Source organism: Dendrobates tinctorius, unplaced genomic scaffold (assembly GCF_039654945.1).
Source record: "Dendrobates tinctorius isolate UK_male_01 unplaced genomic scaffold, ASM3965494v1 ptg000111l, whole genome shotgun sequence".
Lineage (NCBI taxonomy): Eukaryota > Metazoa > Chordata > Amphibia > Anura > Dendrobatidae > Dendrobates > Dendrobates tinctorius.
Window position 1 is genome coordinate 2,470,235 of NW_027361779.1, and position 24,129 is coordinate 2,494,363.

Here is a 24,129-nt window from a genome sequence, read left to right on the forward strand (position 1 = left end):
AAAAAACCCTAAAAAAAATGGACTTTTTTTTTACATCTGAATGATACCATAGACAGAGAAAAAACTTGTATACTTGCATATTAAATTAGAGGTATAAAGATGTATTGAAGGCCCTAATTCACCTCAAAGTTTGTAAAGAGCCGCAAATTCTTGTTCATATGATACAGTTTTGCTAAAACTATGTGTTTGCATAAAAGATTAATAATAAAAAGATGCAAGCTTCTCTTTTTGGATTCAATCCTAGCTTTGGCTTGTGTGTAGATTACATCAACCCAGCGCTGGGTGATTGCCTAGACATATATTTCCATGGATTGTTCTCACAGTACATATTGTGCTTAAGTATACAAGAGCGAAATGTGTTTGATAAAATGTTATCTGGCATACAAAAATAAAATAGATAAATCCATTTAGTTTTTGCTTATGTTTATTTTGTGCATTGAATTCAAACAGGAAACTGTGTGCACTTCAACTGTTATCACAATGTGGTCAAGAAGACTGTGTATTTAACCATTTACACACAATTGATCATTACAGTATGTTCTTAGCTTCGTGAAAATCAGGGGTATGGCATGGGAAGCAGTGCTGGTAGTGCAACTAGCAATACTGAACTTGAAAATAAATGTTTTATATTGAATTTTGAATTTGATAAAAATAATCTCACCAAACGTTGGTGGTGCGCTCACACACTACCGTTTATGCTTGGCATCACACCCCTGACAGAAGAAACGTATGTTTGGATTTTGTTGATAAAAAGTATTACAAAAATCTCCATACAAAAACTATTTTTTATAGAAATCTTGCATTTCCACAAATAAACCTGAACATTTTTTTTAAATAAAAATTGCTCAAGGATTTTGTTCGTTTAACGCTGACTGTATTGATGAATGCAGTCCGTTTAAAGCTCCTTGTGGAAAGTTCTTCTATGAGGCCCGTACGCTTTCCACAGTTGGAGGGAACTGCAGAGGCTCAGTTGGGTTCAAAAATGAAACAGGGACTTATTAAAAATAAAAATCCATATTGTCAAAGTCGGATCCTGTCTGGCAAATTCACATTTCCCTCTCTTCAATACACAATGATATATTTTTTTCTGTATTCCATAACGACTACGTCTCCGCATAAACATTCTGCACACAGAAATGCTGCAATCTAGTGGAATTGAACAGTACAATTATTGCCTTTTTTTACTGACATTTTGTTTTATTTACGACAGTGAAACACAGAGTCCACAAAGCATTTAAGAATCTTCTCATACTGTTTTTTGATTGTTTAATCATGTATAGTGATGAATTAGAATGCCGTCATGATTTAATGTTGCCATTTCAACTTAAGAATGGATTTGGACATTTGTATTGGGCAAGTGATAAGAAACCACCTAATTATCCTTTATCTTTGCCACAGAAACGCAAAGAATTTACAGTCAATAAGATACAGTTTATGATTTCATTCTTCCATGGTTATTCTGTTTTTTTTTTTTTATTTCTTTTAATAACGTAAGCTTCAAAAATAACCTCTTATCCTTTTCTGATTTGGGACCTGGTAAAGCAACCACAAAACATACACATTTACATTCAGAAGAATGGTGGACCCCTTGAAGAAAAAAAAAAAAAAATCAACCTCCGCAGAAGTTCTTGATTTATCCATGACTCTTGCGGTTCTAGCCTGACTGGAGGATCAGTTTAAGTCTCAAGTTCATAGACGTAGCGACATGAGGTAACTCATTTTTATTTTGCACAGGTTGCATATTTCCACAGGAAACATTCTCGCAGAGTTGTTTGGAAAAGGAAAACAAAAAGCTGACAGTTTGTGCTTGGGGATGCCTGAAACCCAGCTCTATGCCATTGTTTCTTTTCCTGGCAACCTTCTGTCATTAAATGTATGCATGTTGATAACTTCCTCTGTCTTCACTATTACGGGAGGCTGCGGTTTATGTTTCAACCGTCGTTGACACTTTAGTGACATCCTTAATTCTTCTACCATTGCGCTACAGAAGGATCTCTGCAAATGCAAACATAAATAGTGTTTTGGTTTAAGAGCAAGCAACATTCACATGGGGTGTATAAACTACTAAAGATTTATTCCTTTGGCACAGCACGTCAGCTAAGCAACCCTGCAAATTTACCATGTTGCTGCCTGAAGCTTCCAACAAACTGCTGTCACTTAAATATGCATCACATAGTAATTAAAATGACTTATCAAGCTGAGAAAGCTCATTGAAAATTTCACCTTGTCACTAAAATTATTTATCTGCCAACTAGTGCCTGGTGATGCACATTAAAGGCAAATGCATTTGAGACATATGTTCTCTGGAAAACACATCCAAAAACATTTGTAGTTTACACATTTCCATATTTGCTAGGCAAATTCTTTTTTTCGCACACCGCACTCATGTTCTAGCTTTTTACTTGCCGCCTAGAGTTCATAGAGTCGACAATTTAGAAAGCAGTTTATTATCAATGGCATATTACATTCAACATGGTTCACTAAAGGAGTGGGCCTCTTGAAAGAGAGGAGGGCCAAAAGTTATAATAAAAGACAGTATATTTTTATATGTTACAGTCTACTGCAGATAATAGACAGTCTTAAAAGAATGCAGGATGCACTAGCATAGAGAGTTATAACTAAATTAAACTGTTTTCTTTTACTTAGCTGTTAACATATTTTTTTAAAACAAATAACAAACGAATAAATTAAAGTTGTTATATTTTTTAGTGTATGCTTATTTCCTTCAAAATAGCCACCAAAAAGTACCATTGATCTCAAATTGACAGTAGAAGGCTGAGAATTATTGCTCTAATCATTTTACAAAATCAACAAATATTATTGTTGCCTTTATTTATTAGTGCCGATATAAGTCATTTTTAAAACTGCTGTATTTTGCACATACTGTATTCACTCCTGAAGCATGTCGATACCCCATATGTGGGGGAAAGCAACTATTTGGATGCATGGCAGGGCTCAGAAGGGAGGGAGCACCATTTGATTTTTTTATTGCAAAATTGACTGGAATCAATGGCAGGTGCCATGTTGCTTTTGGTGACCTCCAGATGTACCTAAACAGTAGAAATCCCCCAATTCTAACTCCAACCCTAAGGCAACCCTAATCCTGACCCTAATTGAAACCCTAATCCCAGCCCTAGCCCTAGCCACAACCCTAACAACAACCCCAACACCTCCCTAACCCCCAACCATAACCGCAACACAACCGTATCTCCAACACAACTCTAACCCCAACACAACCCTAACCTCAACACCACAACCGTAACCCCATCTCAACTGTAACCCCCACACCATAACCGTAACCCCAACACAACCCTAGCCCCAGCACAACTCTAACCCTAGCCCAACCCTAACCCTAGCCCCATCCCTAACCCTAGCCCAACCCTAACCCTAGCTCTAACCCCAACCCTAACTCTAGCCCCAACCCTAACCCTAACTGCAAAGAATGGAAAAAAATACATTTTTTTATTTTATTACTTTTATCTAAGTAAGGGTGTGACAAAGGGGTTTGATTTACATTTTTTTATTTTGATCCCTGTGTTAGGATCTATCACAGTAATCAAAATGAACCAATAGGAAAAATCTCCTATTGTTGCCGGGTATCGACCGGCAGATCTTGGCAGGCACACTGTGCACGCACCCGCCATTTTCTTCCAGGAAGAAGATGTTGAGGGATGGGGGACAGAACTGGAGGGTTCAAGGATGGCAGAGGTACTGGGAAGGCTCAAGGAACCCCATTTCTCTCTACTCTGGTATACTAGATCATATCAGAGGAGAGTGAAATGAATGGGAAATCTGACTTTTTTGTGAGCGCCGTTATTCAGTGAATAATAGAGATCACAAGACTGGGGATGATAAAAATTGACCCGAATCATGTTTTCATTGCTGAGATCTGAATCTGAGCATGTGCCGCCTCCGGCAGCCATCTTTTTGGAGGCCCCCAGCGGCCATCTTTCTGGAAGCCTCCGTGTCGCAGCAACGGAGCTATGGGGGCTTCCTGGCTTTGATGAAATGCCGGCGGAGACACATTATTTTTTTTCCCTATTTTCCTTCTGAAAATTTGGGGTGCGTCTTATGGTCCGGTGCATCTTATAGTCCGAAAAATATGGTACCCTTAACTGCCACCATTAAAGGGCATATTGGCAGTCATTAAGGGGTTAAGGGTATAATCAGGGAATAAATTTATTTGAGCATTGTAAGTTTCTATTTCTAATAAAGTAAAAAAAACAATGTGCAGTACTCTGCAACAAATAAAATAGCAAATGACACCTAACGTATGGCCTGTATAAATGCCAAATATATTAAGAAATGAAATGGAAATATTTAAATACTAAGAGGAAATTTTTCCTCAGCACAGTTTGGTTATTGAGATCTCTATCCAGGACCGTGAAAGAAATCTTAGTTTGTGAAATATACTTGAAATATAATTTCAGATTTATTTTCACTGTGAGCTGTTGGATCATATTATTTGTTTTACACTAGAAAAATTGAGTTTATGTAAAGCCTGCAGTATCCTGGTTAATAGATCTTTCAGTGTTGATGTTTCAGCTTAACAGTGCCATTTTTATATTGGCAAGTTTTGAAGGCAGTTTCTGCAATTGCTTGCAGCTTTAAATAATGTGTTTCTTAACACCTTGAAGCCGTGTTATAAAATTCCTGCAGATGTGAGTGTTTTCCTTGCTACCAGGACAACAATTACATTAAGAATTTATATGTTGCTAAATAAATTATGTGCCAGTGATTACAATATATTTGAATCGTGCATTTATTCATAATGGATCAATTTGCTTTAAATAAATGAAAAAGTAAAAGGTTAAAATATAGAGAAGACAAAACACAAAAAGAGGTTGTCAAAGATTGAGATGGAACAAAATTATATTTCTGTTTTTCTTTGTGGGAAAAAAGAACACTCCAGTTATTCACTTTAAATAAACTGAATCTTTTACTTTGCCCTTTGATACTGTTTCTTTGAAAGACACTTTCGAAATGCAGAATGAAAGTGCAAGGTTTGTTCAGAAGTTCATTACCTCTAGCACTGCACGTCAGATATTGTTTGAAATCTTGTTAAAATGTCTTAAAGCAGTAATGGCAGCAATCTTGCAGCTTATAGCTTGTGTTAGCTTGTGTTAGAGGTCAATGTTTTCACATTTTCAAGAACACATCAATCAAAATGCTTTCCATTTTGACTGAAGTTAGCCCTGAATGTATATGAGGCCCTCCTGTGGGTTTCTTTTCTAATAAGCTTCTGTCTCTACAGGCTACTCCTTCTGGGAATTTGAATGATGTACTGCACAGTTGGAGATTTTCAATCGAGCCTTAAAAAGCCAGAGGCAGTAACCAAAATTTTCGGGAATGTTGACAAAGAAAAGAATCTTTGACAACCTACTCTGAAAAAGGATCAACATGAGACATACTGCACTTGTTGAGGAAAATAAACATTACTTTTCCCTATTTATTTAGTAAAAGGTAGATTGAATATTTGTTCTTTTTTTCATAGAATTTTTAAATTCGAAATAGACTGAGGCTATTTGTCATTTTATAACTGGATGGTAAGATCTGGAAAAACTGATATGCATGACTATATTTAAAAATAACTATTTCAGGTATCCAAATGATCATGACAGTGTTTTTGTATTACATTTCTATACTTATGTGACAAATGTAGGCATATTTTTCGTATATCAGCTCTTAACCTCTCTTTCATCCTACAACAAGACAATGACCCAAAGCACACCTCCAAATTATGCAAGAACTATTTAGGGAAGAAGCAGGCAGCTGGTATTCTATTTGTAATGGAGTGGCCAGCGCAGTCACCAGATCTCAACCACATTGAGCTGTTGTGGGAGCAGCTTGACCATATGCTACTCAAAAAGTGCCCATCAAGCCAAACCAACTTGTGGGAGGGGCTTCTGGAAGCATGGGGTGAAATTTCTCCAGTTTACCTCAGCAAATTAACTGCTAGAATGCCAAAGGTCTGCAATGCTGTAATTGCTGCAAAGGGATCATTCTTTGACGAAAGCAAAAAGTTTGAAGGAGAAAATTATTATTTCAAATAGAAATCTTTTTTTCAAACCTTGTCAATGTCTGGACAAGAGTTTAAATTCATTTGGCAACTCATTTAATAAATAAAAGTATGAGTTTTCATGGAAAACACAAAATTGTCTGGGTGACCCCAAACTTATGAATGGTAGTGTACATTCTACAGGCATATTTAACTAGGAATATGCTCACTATAGTACAATACAAATCAATGGAAAGTCTAAGAGATGTTGGAAGACATCAGTGACATCAGCGTTTTCTAAGTGTTTTTGGCTGAAAGGACACTAACATTTTCTACAATGCTTTATTGATTTTAAAAAAATATCCTATAAATGCTAGATAAAATATGTCTAAAAAACACTGAAAAATTCACTGTCATCATTTTATATATAGCTATTGTTGCACTTCTGTAAGGAGGTGACAGAGGCTGCCAAATGCCCCCCTCTCTAAACCATGTTAGCATGGAAGATGAGCTACTTCATAGAGTTTTATGAATGTTAATGTATTTGTTTACTGTTATTATAATGTCTATGTGCTTTATATCTATTTTGTACAAGATAAGGGAAAGATAAAAGATAGGAGGGTAGTTGTTGAATAAGACAAGATTGTGTATAGATTAGTGGGGCACCACAGAGATAGGGAATGACAGTGTCAGCATAAGCATAGTTAAAGGGAATCTGTCACCCCATTTTCGGCCTATAAGCTGTGGCCACCGCCATCAGGGGTTTATCTACAGCATTCTGTAATGCTGTAGATAAGCCCCTGATGTAACCTGAAAGATAAGAAAAACATTTTAGATCACCGGGGGTGGGGGCAGGTGCGGTGGGTGTCGCGGTCCGGTCCGGCACCTCCCATCTTCTAGAGATGATGTCCTCCTCCCTACTTCTGCTGAAGCTCCTGTGCAGGCGTACTTTATCTGCCCTGTTGAGGTCAGAGTAAAGTACTGCAGTGCACAGGCACCTGGAAAGGTCAGAGAGGTCCGGCGCCAGCGCACTGCAGTACTTTACTTTGCCCTCAACAGGGCAGAGAAAAGTACGCCTGTGCAGGAGCCGCGGCAGAAGTAAGAAGGAGGACATCATTGTATAAAGATGGGAGGTGCTGCACTGGACATCGGAGCGGATCCCCGGATGAGTATAATCTAACTTGTTTTTCTTATCTTTCAGGTTACATCGGGGGCTTATCTACAGCATTACAGAATGCTGTAGATAAGTCCCTGATGGCTGTGGCTGCATCTTATAGGCCAAAAATGGGGTGATAGATTCCCTTGAAAAGAAAGGGTTTTCCAGGTTGGGAGCAGTTAGAGATGGGTGTAGTGCAGAGCAGTAAGTGTAGACTTCCTGATTAGGTTAGACATGAAGTGATGTAGCAATGAGAGAGAAGACAGATAGCCTTGGGGCTGGAGACAGCTGAGACAATGAAGAACCCCATGCTAAGTAGCATGTGAGCGGTCACCATCTATTGAAGTAACTGTTTCAAAGGGGATCCGGGGCTAACAGCTGGGATTAGGCAGAGCTGAGTGCGCTTTTTACCCTTTTCCAATGGAAACTGGAAAAGGGGAATGGTTGAAAGATGGTGGACCTAAGGGCATGGATGCTGCAGAAGTGAAGGGAGTGTCTGTGGGACAGAAGTTTTCAGAAGAGGCAGGAAGAGCTCAAGGAATGCAAATGGATGTGAACTGTGCTATATCTGTACTAAAACCCCTATCTTCAAGTAATGTTGAACTGTTGAGTATGAACATGGAGTCTGGAATGGTTTGTGTTTACCTTGAGTCTGGAACTAAAATTACAGGATCAAAAGGAACTCTGGAGCCAAATGTGAGCATTCTACTTTAAACACAACAGGTGGGACAATGTGTTTCCTTTGTGGGGTGCCAGGGTGTGGAAATGCAACAGCTCCTCACCATGACTACCACCCTAGTCTCCACACACTTCATTCCCCATCTGTCAAACATAGTGAAGAATATAGTGTAACTGTATCATAAGCAAAGCATCCAGTAATTTGCAAACAAAATTTAATTAAGCTGTTATTTATGACAGCAATCATTAATATATATTCTCTTTTTAATATTAAGCACTGTGTAACTCCATACATAATAATGACTTTAATATTATAAAGTGTGTGCATATTTATTTATCTATCTATATATAATGTACTATATATATATATATACAGTATATACCGTATATACACATATATATAGACGCATGAATACATTATATATATATATATGTATAGACCAAAAGTTTGGACACACCTTCTCATTCAAAGAGTTTTCTTTATTTTCATGACTATGAAAATTGTAGATTCACTCTGAAGACATCAAAACTATGAATTTACACATGTGGAATTATATAATTAACAAAAAAGTGTGAAACAACTGAAAATACTGTATGTCTTATATTCTAGGTTCTTCAAAGTAGCCACCTTCAGTAGGACTATCAGCTGTGTATCCACCACACTTCTGGACAGCACAATTGATGGTCCCAACCCCATTTATAAGGCAAGAAATCCCACTTATTAAACCTGACAGGGCACGCCTGTTAAGTGAAAACCATTTCCAGTGACTTCCTCTTGAAGCCCATCAAAAGAATGCCAAGAGTGTGCAAAGCAGTAATCAAAGCAAAAGGTGGCTACTTTGAAGAACCTAAAATATAACACATATTTTCAGTTGTTTCATACTTTTTTGTTAATTATATAATTCCACATGTGTTAATACATAGTTTTGATGCCTTCAGAGTGAATCTACAATTTTCATAGTCATGAAAATAAAGAAAACTCTTTGAATGAGAAGGTGTGTCCAAACTTTTGGTCATTACTGTGTGTATATATATATATATATATATATATATATATGTATACACATACAGTGGGTACAGAAAGTATTCACACCCCTTTACATTTTAACTCTAATTCATTGCAACCATTTGGTAAATTCAAAAAAGTACTTTTTCTCATTAATGTACAATCTGCACCCCATCTTTACTGAAAAAAACAGAAATGTAGAAATTTTTGCAAATTTATTAAAAAATAAAAACTGAATTATCACATGGTCATAAGTATTCAGACCCTTTGCTCACACGCTCATATTTAAGTCACATGCTGTCAATTTCCTTGTGATCCTCCTTGAGATGGTTCTACTTCTCAATTGGAGTCCAGCTGTGTTTAATTAAACTGATAGGACTTGATTTGTAAAGGCACACACCTGTCTATATGACCTCACAGCTCACAGTGCATGTCAGACCAAATGAGAATCATGAGGTCAAAAGAACTGGCTAAAGAGCTCAGAGACAGAATTGCAGCAAGGCACATATCTGGCCAAGGTTACAAAAGAATTTCTACTGTACTCAAGGTTCCTAAGAGCACAGTGGCCTCCTTAATCCTTAAATGGAAGAAGTTTAGCACCAACAGAAGTCTTCCTAGACCTGGTCGTCCAACCAAACTGAGCAATCGTGGGAGAAGAACCTTGGTGAGAGAGGTAAAGAAGAACCCCAAGATCACTGTGACTGAGCACCATAGATGCAGCAAGTAAACATGAATGCGGCCAAGTACAGAGATATCCTGGATGAAAACCTCTTCCAGAGTGCTCTGGACCTCAGACTTGGCCGAAGGTTCACCTTCCAAAAAGACAATGACCCTAAGCAGACTGCTAAAATAACAAAGGGGTGGTTTAAGAACAACTCCATGACCATCCTTGACTTGCCCAGCCAGAGCCCTGACCTAAACCCAATTCAGCATCTCTGGAGATATCTGAAAATGGCTGTCCACTGTAAGGCAGAGGTAGCACTGTATGCAATGAAGAGGCAGTGACCCTCAAAATTCTCTTTAATGTGTTTCCTCACAGCATTAAAGTTCAATCCACACAAGTGCATATAACTTCAGTGCATATAACTTCAGTGCAAATAACTAGCATCCATTTTGCCATTTGCAGAATATATATTATACGGCATCCTTCATTTTACAGACACTAAACACGCCAGTCTTCCTCTGACTAGTTCCCGTGGGTGTCTTGCACCACTGCATCATAGTCTCTTTACTCTCTCAGCCGTACACAGTCCAGGATATCCTCCAGATCACAGCCGGTCACCATATCACCTGTTTTGCAATCATTACACATGCCAGTCTTCTTTCAGGCACAAGACATCCATCTCCAGTTCACTTCCGGGCACAGGACTGTCCACATCCGAGACCAGTCACCGCGGATGACTTGCATTTCTGTATACACTGCGGGTTGTTAGGCCTCACTCTGGCCCTGACACACCTGAGACTCACTAAGCACTCACTCAGATCTCACTAACCCTTTCCTGCAGGGCTTTTATTCAGCCACATGGAAAACCTGGATCCGGAATGGAACAGACTGCAACACTATCATACTGCAATCTGTTTCAAGCACAACATCCAGAGCCGGTTTTCCCTACCTCTGTCTTGGACACTAACATGTCCAAGACTAAGGCCGGTTTCATATTTGCGCTTTATAACGCAGCGACGGCCTGCACATGGCCGCCGCTAAGCCCCGCCCCCTCCCGGCTCCCTGCCCGCCCCATCCGGTCATCGCCGCATACTAGCGTACATGGACGCTTACGATCTGCGCACCCTATCTTTAGCACAGGGTGCACAGATCGTGCGCTGGCCGTGCGCTAGCAGGATTTTGCCGTGCGCTGCACACTTTTGAAGGTGCGCCCGTGTGCGCCGAACGCAGCATGTTGCATTTCGGCGCGCACGACGCACCTTCAAAAGTGCGCAGCGCACGGCAAAATCCTGCTAGCGCACGGCCAGCACACGATCTGCGCACCCTATGCTAAAGATAGGGTGCGCAGATCGCAAGCGCCCATGTGCGCTAGTAGGCGACGATGACCGGATGGGGCGGGCAGGGAGCTGGGAGGGGGCAGGGCTTATTGGCGGCCGTGCACAGGCCGTCGCTGCGCTATAAAGCGCAAATGTGAAACCGGCCCAACACCTACTTTTATTATCAGTCTGCATTGCAGTCACAGCTACGTCCGTGACTGCCATGCACAACTATGGCCTTCATACACCTCCGTGCATATCCTGGGGAGACTACACAGCCACCCCTACCTGTGACATTGGTCACTGCTTCACCACTGCAATCCCAGCTACTCCTGTGACCGCAATGCATTGCCATAGCCTCAATATGCCTCTGTGCATATCCTGGGGAGAACACACAGCGCCCTCTAGCTGTAACAGGGGTCAGTGCCTCACACCACCAACATTCACCATTCCAACCTGACAGAAATGGAGAGGATCTGCATCTGCAGGAAAAATGGCAGAGGATCCCCAAATGCAGGTGTGAAAAACTTGTTGCATCATTCCCAAGAAGACTCATGGCTGTACTAGCTCAAAAGTGTTCTTCTACTCAATACTTAGCAAAGGGTCTGAATACTTATGACTGATTTTTCTGTTTTTAATTTTTAATGAATTTGGAAAAATGTTAACATTTCTTTTTTTTTCAGTCAAGATGGGGTGCGGAGTGTACATTAATGAGAAAAAATAACTTTTTTGAATTTACCAAATGGCGCAATGAAACAAAGAGTGAAAAATTTCAAGCGGTCTGAATACTTTCCGTACCCACTTTATATATAAGCAGATACATATACTATATATGTACATGTGGCTTATATACGGTAGAGCAGGGACCCATCAGTGGGAGGTCACATTGCCGTGGTTGATGGGCTTACATGAATTGGCCAATTTGTGCACTAAGAACCTTCATTTTCATCTTACTGTAAGTTTTAAAAAAAAAATTTTGAAAAAAATATTTTTGAGGATTATTATCCAAATTGAATGGTTTTAATGTGTTTCTGTGTTTTCACATGGCCTAGATTCATGTACTTGTGCGGCTGTATTCGTTTTCTTTATATTGTGCAGTTTTTGCAGCTTGCATGTGTTCACACTAGGAGGTGCAGGTCTTTTTTTTGTCTATTTAGTTGCTGGATGCTAGCTGCCTCCAGTCTGATCTTGCACCCCTCCTATTGGCCTTGCAGGTGGCCGCAATCTGTTCTACCTGCCCATAAATTGTAAGCTTAGCCCGGTAGTGACATTTTGGTCCAAAATTGTAGGCTGGTGGCCCAGAAGTGGCTTATGTATGGTAGAGCAGGGACCCATCAGGGGGAGGTCACCTTGCCGTGGTTCATGGGCTTACATGAATTGGCCAATTTGTGCACTAAGAACCTTCGTTTTCATCTTACTGTAAGTTTTAAAAAAAAAGTTTGAAAAAAATATTTTTGAGGATTAATATCCAAATTGAATGGTTTTAACATGTTTCTGTGTTTTCACATGGCCTAGATTCAAGCACATGTGCTGCTGTATACTTTTTGTCTATATTGTGCAGTTTTTGCAGCTTGCACGTGTCCTCATTAGGAGGTGCTGGTTGTTTTTTTGCTTTTGTTTTATTTTTCTCTCTTTATATATATACATAGATATATTTCTAGACTAATTTTCCAAAAGAAAATCAGCCCTGTTGCTATGAAAGAAATGTGTGATGTGAACATTTCCATTGAATATAAAAATACACCCTCTTGTGGTTATCAAAGAGGAATGCAAGAGCAAAACATATTCTGAACTCCTAATATCTATATAAGCTATAATGCTTATGCCAAGTTAATCATTTTAAATGCCTAGGCTTATTCCACTTTTGCTGTATTCTTAACTCCAGTAGCTGTGGCTCTGGAGGTGAGAGTTCCCACTCCATTATTATCATAAATACAGTCAATTACATCTTGTGTATTCTCATCTCATACTACTGGTATAGTATCACTGATTGATTGTTGTAAAACAGGCATATGTAATGAAGTATTATATAGATGTAATTGATTAGATCCAAACCAAATCAATTTAAGTCGAATTACATGAAATTTGCATGTCCTTGCAAACTTAAACAATTTGGAATTTGATTTGCATGAATCAGAAAAAAATGTGCAATGCCATATTACACATTGCAAAAGATTGCCTGAGACACAGAATTGCTGTATTATTATGCTTTGCTTACATAGCGCTACTTATCTGGCCCAGACGTCACCTCTCTGCTGTCCAGAATCCCAGAGTGTCTATCAGCCATATCCTCCTTCTTCTCCTCTCGCTTCTTCAAGTTCAATGTTTACAAATCTGAACTCATCATCTTTCCTCCATCTCACAGATCTTCCTTACCCGACCTAGCTATAACAATTAATGACATCACACTTTCCCCAGTACCGGAAGTCCGCTGCCTCGGAGTAACCTTTGACTCTGCCCTGTCCTTCAAACCGCACATCCAAGCTCTTTCTACCTCCTGTCGCCTCCAGCTCAAAAATATTTCCAGAATCCATCCTTTCCTCAACCCTCAATCTACTAAAATGCTTGTGCATGCCCTCATCATCTCCCGCCTCGACTACTGCAACATCCTTTTCTGTGGTCTCCCTGCTAACACCCTCGCACCTCTCCAGTCCATCCTTAACTCTGCCGCCCGACTAATTCATCTCTCTCCTCGCTACTTCTCCACTTCTCCCCTCTGCAAATCTCTTCACTGGCTCCCATTCCCTCAGCGTGTCCAGTTCAAATTACTAATACTGACCTACAAGGCCATCTATAACCTGTCTCCCCATATGTCTCTTAACTAATCTCCCGATACCTTCCCTCATGTAATCTCCGGTCCTCCCAAGACCTCCTTCTCTCCTCCACACTTATTCGCTCCTCACCCAACCGCCTCCAAGACTTCTCCCGAATAGCCCCTATTCTCTGGAATTCTTTGCCCAAACAAGTCCGACTATCAACCACATTTCGATCTTTCAGACGAAACCTGAAAACCCACCTCTTCAAGAAAGCCTACAGCCTGCAATGACCCCACTACCTCCTTCTCTCTCACCACTAACGGTGATATCACCTCAACCAACACCGGAACTGCTGCAACCCACCAACCTCCTGTCTCCTTCCCCACCATCCTGTAGCATGTAAGCCCGAAAGGGCAGGGTCTTCTCTCCCCTCTGTATCAGTCTGTCATTGTTAGTTTGTTTACTGCAAGTGATATCTGTAATTTGTATGTAACCCCTTCTCATGTACAGCACCATGGAATCAATGGTGCTATATAAATAAATAATAATAATAATAGCGCTATCATATTCCACAGTGCTTTCCATATATTAATATCGCTGTCCCCAATGGGGCTCACAATCTAAATTCCCTATCAGTATGTCTTTGGAATGTGGGAGAAAATCAGAGAACCAGGAGGAAACACATGGAAACATGGGGAAAACAAACAAACTCCTTGAAGATGTTGTCCTTGGTGGGACTGGAACCCAATGCTAACCAGAGAGCCACCATGCTGCCCATACAGAAGGATGACATTACCCCAGACACGACCATGTAGACTCCCCCTAATGCCTTGCAGCTATCGCAACACACGGTACATCTCAGCCAATCAGGGGCCAATAGCTTTAATAAAAGTCTAAGTAGGTTTTGTAATAGCAATTTTATAGTGATTTTAGGCTACTAAATGGACATTAAAACTCAGAAATAGAGACAGGAAGATGATCCCTAAAGCATTGGACAATACTCCAGTCATTAATAAGTAGAGATGAGCGACTTTGCCTTTTTTAGGGTCGAGTCGGGCTTCATGAAACCCGACTTTCGCAAAAGCTGGGTCGAACGAAATTGGCCGACTATAGGGAAAAGTCGGAGGCCGACTGAAATACGAAACCCAATGCAAGTCAATGGGGAAGCAAAGTCGGCAGGGAGTGGAGGACAGTAAACAAACCTACAGTGCCCATTTCAATGCCAAAAACATCAATTCTTATTACTGAAGCTTGTCAACCTTAATTTACTTCATAATAATAGTTATGCATTGAAAACTGGGGGTTATTTGGCTAAAGTTGTGGGGGGGTAGGGCTGGCTCCAGGTTTTCGTGTGCCCTGGGCCAAAGAGTGTCAGTGCGCCCCTTTAACGAATACCACAACTCATGATGCTCCGATACGGCACAGAAATATAGGCATAGTACAATGACAAATACTTCACTGCTTACATGACATGACTAATCTATTTTAAATTGTACAATAGCTCAAAAAAAGGACAGTATATTACTCCATACAGTATTATGGCCACCACATTGTGCGCCATGCAGAATACTGAGCCCCATATATTTCTCCATACAGAATAATTGGTCACATATAATGTTCCATACAGTATATGATGAGCTCCACATAATGCTACAGCATATAATGGTCCCCATGGATGATGCTCCAGTGTCTTATGGGCCCAAATAATGCTCCATATATAATGGGCTCCATTTCTAATTCTCCAGTGCATAAAGGGCCCCGTAAATGCTGTTCCAGTGTCTGATGTCCCCCATTTGGAATGCTCCAGTATATGATGGGCCTTATGGATGCTGCTCCAGTGTATGATGGGCCCTAATAAAGCTCCATATATAATGGGCTCCATTTCTAATTCTCCAGTGTATAATGGGCCCCATAAATGCTGCTCCAGTGTCTGATGTCCCCCATTTGGAATGCTACAGTATATGATGGGCCCCATTTTTGTGTGCTGCCGCATTCTTCACTTTTGGTGTGGGTGAAGGACACAAGGAAGGGGGTTGCTCCTGAACAGAAGCCTGCACTGACGACTCAGTGCTTGTATTTTTTTAAACTTCAGAAGAGGAGGCGATAGAGCAGGAGGCTGTTTCAGCAATGTAAGCCAAAAACAGTTCCTGATGCTCCTGCTTTAAAAGCAGTCTACCTACTCCCAGAAAAGGGAGCCTTCCAGAGCTACACCGTGACGCAGGCTCAACACCTTCTGCCTTAGCTGCTATTGTGTTTTTGGCACTACCAGCAGATGCACCACCACCACCATCAGTACCAGGTGGCCCCCCACGTCCACGTCCTCTTCCACCATACTTCCTCATGTTTTGGAAAATGGACCAAAAATACCAGCAGATATATGGTACTGTATCAGAAGCGTACAGCTCTATACAGTCTAGAGATAACAGTAAATCTCCGTATATATTTCATGAGTCATACGCAGACGGTCACAGGCTCAGTATGGATTACACAATAAAATAAAAAGTTGAAAAAGGGTACATTATCACCAGATACAAGGTATATATAGAATAGTGTAAACATTATGAATCTCCGTATATATTTCAGGAGATTGACACAAACGCTCTCAGGCCCAGTATGGATTACACTAGAATATGAAAAGCTGTAAATGGGTAATGTAACACACGCGTACAGCTGTATACAGTGTTGAGGTAATCTTAAAGCTCCAAATATATTTCCGGAGTAACAGACAGATGTCCAGAGGCTCATTATGGATTACACCAGAATATAAATAGAAAAAAAGGTTACTGTATCAGAAGCATACAGCTGTATACAGTGTTGGCCAAATTTGAAATCTCGGTATATATTTCCAGAGTCACCCTCAGACGCTCAATCAGTCTGGGTTTGACCATAATAAAAAATGGTGTAAAAAAGGTACTGGATAACAAGATAGCAAGTATATATATTATAGGGTTCTATTGAAATCTCCGTATACATAGTCCCGTAGTTACTCTCAGATGCTTACTCAGTATGGATTTGACCGTAATACTAAATGTCGAACAAAGGTACTGTATAACAAGATACAAGCTGTATCGAGTATAGGGTAAAAATTGGTATCTCCGATTCACCGTATATATGGAAGGCGTAAACCACACATGCTCACTCACTATGGATGATACCATAATAAAAAATTTTGAACAAAGGTACTGTATCAGCACATACCAGGTGTATCCAGTCTAAGGGTAATTGTAAATTTCTATCTATACTTCCGGAGTCAGACACAGACACTTACAGGCTCACTATGTATTACACCAGAATTTAAAAAGTAGAAAAAGGGAAAGGTATTCTAAGCGTACAACAGTAAACAGTGTTGTGGTACTTTTAAATCTTCGTATATATTTCAATCTCAGTAAGCCAGTCCAGACTCTCCGCTACTGGAAACTACATGGATACAAGTACAGATGGAAAGTCGAGTGTTAGCAGAAATTTGGGAATTACTCATCGTGGGAAAACCTCCTGGTAGATGTTGCAGAGGCGATGCAGACCCTCAATTACTGTGTCTGTGGAGACAGCGAAAATGGTTCTTTGTGAAGAAAGGATTGCTTTATCGCAGTAGCGTGGATCACATCACCGTTACTCATCTCCATCAAATTGTGATCACAAGGAGAGATGTAGACATGGTCCACACTGTCTATTCTGATGTGTCTGGTCATTTTGGCGTGCAAAAGACTGAAGCCACAGGCCGTAGGCAATTCTATTGGATTGGCATGAGAGGAGACATTGAAAAATGGTGGCAGGAATGCCACACGTTTGTGACTATCACAACTGTGAAAGGTGATCATAAAGCACCACTGCATCTGCTTGTAAGTTGACATCCATTACAAATGGTAGCCATTGATTATCTGAAGGCAGAGGCCAGTAGGACAGGCCATAGCTACATCTTAACCATCATCGATCAATACACCAAATTTCTACTGGCCGTCCCTGTGAAGGATTTAACTGGCCAGACTACACAGCGGTGGAGCAGGGAGAGGTAAGTATTGCAACTTAAAAGTGCTGTGGCCATGACCAAGAAGGGGAGCACACTTGTGGGCAACATTTCTGGCACAGGGCACCTCATAGTACGCTGGTGTGTCTGATGGTGAGTGGGCCCTTCCACCATCTGAGACACTGTATTGTACTATGAGGGGCCCTGTGCCATTGCCGTCAGCCATCAGTGGGCCCATCCACCTGTTCAGAGCAATGGCGCTTGCCCGGGTGCACCAGGTCTTGACCCCAGCCGTTGGGGGAGGGGTGGGCAGCCCAGTTAGGGAGGTTTAAAAATTGGCATAAGTAGATGTGTTGGCTGGACATTCAGCTGCTGCAAAGGGCGGAATTGGGCAAGTCCGAGGAAGAGGAGGTAAAAGCCGAGACACTTTTCTGGTAACCTATGTGTCATCAGGGGAAGATGGGACAAAATCCTTTGAAACCCATGCATGGTTCATTTTAATTAAGGTTAGATCATCAACATTTTGGGTCGACAGACGGGTCCTTTTTTCTGTCAGGATTGATCCAGCAGCACTGAAGACTCTTTCAGTTAACACACTAGCAGCAGGGCAAGCGAGCTTCTGTAAGGCATAGTGTGCCAATTCAGGCCAGGTGTCCAGTTTATAGGCACAATAGTCAAAGGGGAATGACCTGTGAGGGAGAAAATCGATATGGGAGGAAAAGTAGTTTGTAACCATAGTTGACAACTGCTGCCTCCTGTCACTTTTAATCGATGCAGTATTAGCAGTCGTGTGAGCGGTACTTGAGAAATCATTCCACAACATGGTCATTAAACCCCTGTCTCCAACACAACTTTTGCTGTGTGCACCACGAACACCTCTTCCATTGTGCCCACTATGGCTCGTGGGAGAACCAGCACCGCTGCTGTGTGCTGGGAAAGCCCCAAACAACTGGTTTACCAGAGTTGCTTGTTTGTAAGCCAATATTATCTCCAGGTTCTCCTGTGGCATGATGTTGTGTGATTTGCCTTTGTAGCGTGGATCGAGGATGCTGGCCATCCAGTAGTCATCATCTTTCATCATTTTGGCAATGCGGGGTGTTAGATGTCGGATTACTGCAGCGACACAACAGGAATCCAGAGCCTCACATGCTGCTCTGCAGCAAGTCATTCCTGAGGCTAAGTCCCACTGCCGCTCCACTGAGCATGCTCATGAGACGATCTCCCATTGGAGCTCGGGAGTCACATGCTCAGGTCCTTCCCCTGATCTGATTGGTCCATCTCAGAGATCTAGAAGGTCCCGGCAGCGCACGGCTATAAAAGGCCCGCATGGCAGCTAGGCCATGCGCTAGTATAGACTCTTCTTGCTAGATGTGTGAATGGTGATGGATGTATGATTCTGGTGACTGACTTATTAAGATTCCCCTGCCTCTGATATTACGCATGTGGATACCGAACTATAGAAAGAGTCAGCGCCAGTCAGTGGCAAGCCTTACGCCACTGTGCACACCACACCTCTACACTAGCGTCCGATGGTGTCACATCTCTCACGGCACTATCGCATAGCGGCTGTGTCTGCCGCCACGCTGCATTCAGCAGCACTTACCAGCATCTGCAGTAGCGAAGCCGCTCACACGGTAGGTCTAGACGGACACCACTCCATGTCTTGGACCCATGTCCTGTGACCAGATACCGTGCGTGCAATTTTGCTGAGACCTGTGAGTCTAACAGGCTCTGTGTTTATGTTACAGCGCCTCTGTGAGTTAACATAGCCCGCTCTGCGCACGTTGGGTGACGTTGAACCCATGCGCATTATACTGCCATATAGCGCGTCTGCCATTAATTAGCAGCGGTTTTAACACCTACTGCACGGTGGTCCCCAAGCTGCGAATGCACTTCATTATTTATTAATTTAGTGTGTTCCGCCGTTACTAACACGGGGGTCCCTTTTTAGGATCCGCAAGGCATAATCACACATGTGATCCAATGTTCCAGGTGTCAAGAATGCACTGCCACTGCTGGGTGGAGGAGCACTTTCTGGCAAATCTACATCCCTACAGTCAACCACAAACACTGTACCTGACCTTGGAACGCCAACATTTTCTCTTGCCCCCTGAGATGCATCCTCCTGCCCAAACTAATCATCCCCCTCATCCTCCTCCTCTTCCTCTTCTTCCTCCACCTCGTCCAGGACAGGCTTCCCTCCTCCTCCTCCTGTTCCTCCTCTTCTGCTGCACACGTCAGATTCTTAATGTGCGTCAAACTTTGCATGAGCAGACGCATAAGTGGGATGCTCATGCTTGTGATGGCGCCGTCTGCGCTTACCAGCTATGTGCATTCCTCAAAACACTGAAGGACTTTACAGAGATCTTTCAGCTTTGACCACTGCACACCTGACAATTCCATGCCTTCCCTCAAACTGCCTGCCCGTGTATCCTCCCACAAACACATTACAGCCTGCCTCTGTTCGCACAGCCTCTCAACCATGTGCAAGGTGGAGTTCTACTTTGTTGAAACGTCTATGATTAGGCGGTGCTTGGGGAGGTGGAGCAATCACTACAGTTTCTGCATACGACTGGAGTGGACGTTTGAGCACCGGATGTGCGAGCACAGTCTTCACACCTTATGGAGCAGGGATTTTAACTCTGGATAATTATTAAGGAAGCACTGCACCACCAGGTTCAAAGTGTGAGCCAGGCAAGGTATGTGTGTGAGCTTTGCACGGGCTAAGGTTGCCACAAAATGATGGCCGTAATCACTGACTACCTTGCCTGGCTCAAGATGTAGAGTGCCCAGCCATGACTCAGTTTGTCGCTGCAAGTAGTCGGCCAGTACCTCCGCGGTGTGTCTGTTGTCACCCAAAGACATCATCTTTAACACAGCCTGCTGATGCTTACCACTAGCTGTTCGATAGTGGGACACCTCGTGTGCAACACTGCCAGCTGCGGATGGAGTGCTCGTGCGACTGTGCTCTGTGGACGAGCTTTCGCTTATGGAGGAGGAGGAGGGTCGAAAGCCTACTGTTTCCTATACCATGGAACACTGTTCCACCGCCGCTGTCCCCAGTGGAGCCTGCATCCACCACATTAACCCAGTGCACAGTGATGAACACGTAACGGCCCTGGCCATGCCTACTGGACCATGCATCTGTTGTGAGGTGCATCTTTCCACTCACTGATTGCTTGAGTGCATGGACAATGCGGTCTTTCACATGCAGTTGAAGGGCTGGGATGGCTTTTCGAGAAAAGAAGTGCCGACTGGGTAGGTCATAGCATGGGACTGCATAGGCCATGAGCTCGCGGAAAGCTTCGCTTTCAAACAAATGGTAGGGCATCATCTCTAATGAGATTAGTTTGGCAATGTAGGTGTTCAAACACAGTGTACGCGGATGAGAGGATGAATACTTTCTTGTAATACTCAGAGTGTCTGGTAGGGTGAGCTGGACTGGAGAGCTGCATATGGGGGAAGTAGCGGTGGACCAGATGGAGTGAGAGGGGGTTGGTGATGGTATTGGTGGTGATGGCCTAGATTCAGTGTTGTGTTGCAAAACCATTGTGATTCCCTGAGTGCTTCGGCCTTGCGACGACACCTCAACATTTAGTGATGGTGGTGTGCTTAACGGTGGTGGTGGCCTTACAGTGGGGGAAGCGATGGAGCGTTGCTGGCTACCTTCAGTCGGAGGAGGTGCACATGTGCTACCTGAGGTTTTGTTGTCCGTCCACGCTTGCAAGTGCATGTTGATTAAATGTCTAAGCATGCAACTGGTATTCAAATTTCTGAGTTGGTTACCTCGGCTAAAGGTCCTTCTGCACTTCTTACAGGTAACCTTTGCCTCATCAGTAGGATTTTGGACAAAGAAGTGCCACACTGCACTCTTAATACTATGGTATACATTTTCTGGCCTTGCACGCTGTGCTAAGTTGACCGTCTGGCCAAGCTGTCCTGCAACTCTTTTAGTTTTTGGTCTACGTTTTTGGACAGCTACGGGCCTGCCAGATAACCGCTGCTGCGATGTCAATGCCTGCTGCGGATCCTTCTCCTTATCTGAACTATTGCCAGCACCACCCTCCTCCCCCAATGGATGCCAATCCGGGTCAAGAACTGCATCATCCATCACCTCCTATTCAAAGTAATCTGCACTTTCCTCTTTACCTTCCTCTGTGTTACCGTGTAACGTGGTATAGTATGCGGGAAGGGGCAGCTGAGTTTCATCAGAGTCAGATTCTGGCTCAGTAGACTGCGAGGCCAATGTAGTGCTCTGGGTCAATGTACTAGCAGAATCATCTAGCAGTGGCTGTGCATCAGTGCACTCCATGTCAGATTCATCTTGGACTGGGGAATTTAGGATTTGAATGGACAACTCAGGCATGGTATGTGAAAAGAGCTCCATAGAGTAATCTGAAGCGTGGTCTGCCACATCTTTAACTTTTGATGGGGGTGAAGGACACAAGGAAAGGTGTTTTTCCTGATCAGAACCCTGCGCTGACGACTCCGTGCTTGCAGATTTTGAACGTTCAGAAGAGGAGGCAATAGAGCTGGTGGCTGTTTTGGCAATGTACGCCGAAACCTGTTTCTGATGCTTTGGCTATAAAAGCGGTTTTCCTACTCCAAGAAAAGGGAACCTTACAGGCCTTCTTGGGCCAGATGATGACGCAGGCTCAACACATCTGCCTTAGCTGCTATTGTGCTTTTGCCAGAAACAGCCGATGCACCTCCACCATCAGTACCAGCTGCGCCCCCCTGCCCACGTTTGCGGCCTCTTCCACTATACTTCCTCATGTTTGGGAAAATGTAACAAAAATACCAGCAGAGAGCTGGTACTGTATGAGGAGCATCCAGCTGTGTAAGGTGTATTAAAAAAATTAAATCTACGTATATATTTTTTTAGTCACAGATAGAGTTGAGCGAAACGGCTCGAAAAATTTCAAAAGTCGCCGACTTTTGGCAAAGTCAGGCTTCATGAAACAAAACCCGACCCTAGGATGAGGTCGGCCACGAGGTCGGCGACTTAAGCGCCAAAGTCGCGTTTCAAAAGTTTGTTTTGCGCTCTTTTTCAGCCAATCAGGATCCACAGACACTGTGGGCAACGTGATGACATAGGCAGGGGTCACCACCATCTTTCAGAAGGGCATGCAAGTGATTGGCTTGCTTTGGTGGGCGTCACAGGGGGTATAAAAGGGCGTGCACGCGGACCTCCATGTTACTCATGCTGATCTCAGAATAGGGAGAGCTGCTGCTGATGATGATTTTGTAGGGAGAGCGTTAGGCAGGGAAGAAGACACCAAAAACTGCTTCTGCTGCTAGCGATTTTGCCTGTACAACACACCAGTCACTGTGTGTGCAGTGCAAGTGGAGGCTATATTTTGCTGGATCAGCGGTGTTGGTTGTTAGGCTGCCTTCTAAGGCTTCCTGACGGCTGCATTGCTGTTTACCCACTGCTCTGCAAACTGCTTTTTTAAAAGCAATCCCAATTTTTTTTTTTGTCCTGGTGAGGTACTGAGCGTGCATTTTTTCACACCATACAGCGGTGCACACTCCTCACACAGTACCGTGTGTCACTCTGTAAGAATAAGTCGAGGACATGTTCCGTTCTTACAGACCTGCACCTTCTAGTTTTGTCTAGTTTTCAAACAGTTAAATATATTTGCTGTTTGATCACATTCAAAACTATAGAGAGACAGCGTGTGTCAGTCCGTATACTTAAAAAACGGAGCTTGACAATTTTACGTACACTGGACAGCCGTGTACGTGCACGCTCCTCTCTCAGTACCGTGTAACGGCTGTTATCACGGCCACAGTGAAGCTATCTGTGTGTGACTCTGTAAGGATAAGTCGAGGACATGTTCCGTTCTTACAGACCTCCAGCTTCTAGTTTTGTCTGGTTTTCAAACAGTTAAATATATTTGCTGTTTGATCACGTTCAAAACTATAGAGAGACAGCGTGTGTCAGTCCGTATACTTAAAAAACACGGAGCTTGACAATTTTACGTACACCGTACAGCGGTGTACGTGCATGCTCCTCTCTCAGTACCGTGTAACGGCTGTTATCACGGCCACAGTGAAGCAATCTGTGTGTCGCTCTGTAAGGAAAAGTCGAGGACATGTTCCGTTCTTACAGACCTGCACGTTCTAGTTTTGTCTAGTTTTCAAACAGTTAAATACATTTGCTGTTTGATCACATTCAAAACTATAGAGAGACAGCGTGTGTCAGTCCGTATACTTAAAAAACACGGAGCTTGACAATTTTAAGTACACCGGACAGCTGTGTACGTGCACGCTCCTCTCTCAGTACCGTGTAACGGCTGTTATCACGGCCACAGTGAAGCTATCTGTGTGTCGCTCTGTAAGGATAAGTCGAGGACTTGTTCCGTTCTTACAGATCTACACTCTAGGGAGATTCCTATTCTGCCCAATTCTATATACACCTTGTAGTTTGTCATACACTAGCCAATTTCTGCCTGTGACATAGCGCTGTGATATTCACTGGGCCTCACACAATCCGAAAGTGTCCAGTGTCCACAAGTGTGTGCTGAAATTCAAAATCTCCGTTATCCTCTAGTCACATTTTTCACACCTGCGACATCAAGCCTGTGA

General features: G+C 42.7%; 1 protein-coding gene across 1 annotated transcript in view; it reads right to left on the bottom strand.

Annotated features, from left to right (window-relative positions):
- Positions 1-406: 406 nt before the first annotated feature.
- GRIK2 (glutamate ionotropic receptor kainate type subunit 2) overlaps positions 407-24,129 on the bottom strand; it is a 1,148,051-nt gene continuing 1,124,328 nt past the window's right edge. The window contains exon 16 of the mRNA XM_073589495.1: positions 407-1,995. Within this exon, the coding sequence (XP_073445596.1) occupies positions 1,831-1,995 (165 nt within the window). The 3' untranslated portion in view covers positions 407-1,830. The remainder of the gene's footprint in view (positions 1,996-24,129) is intronic.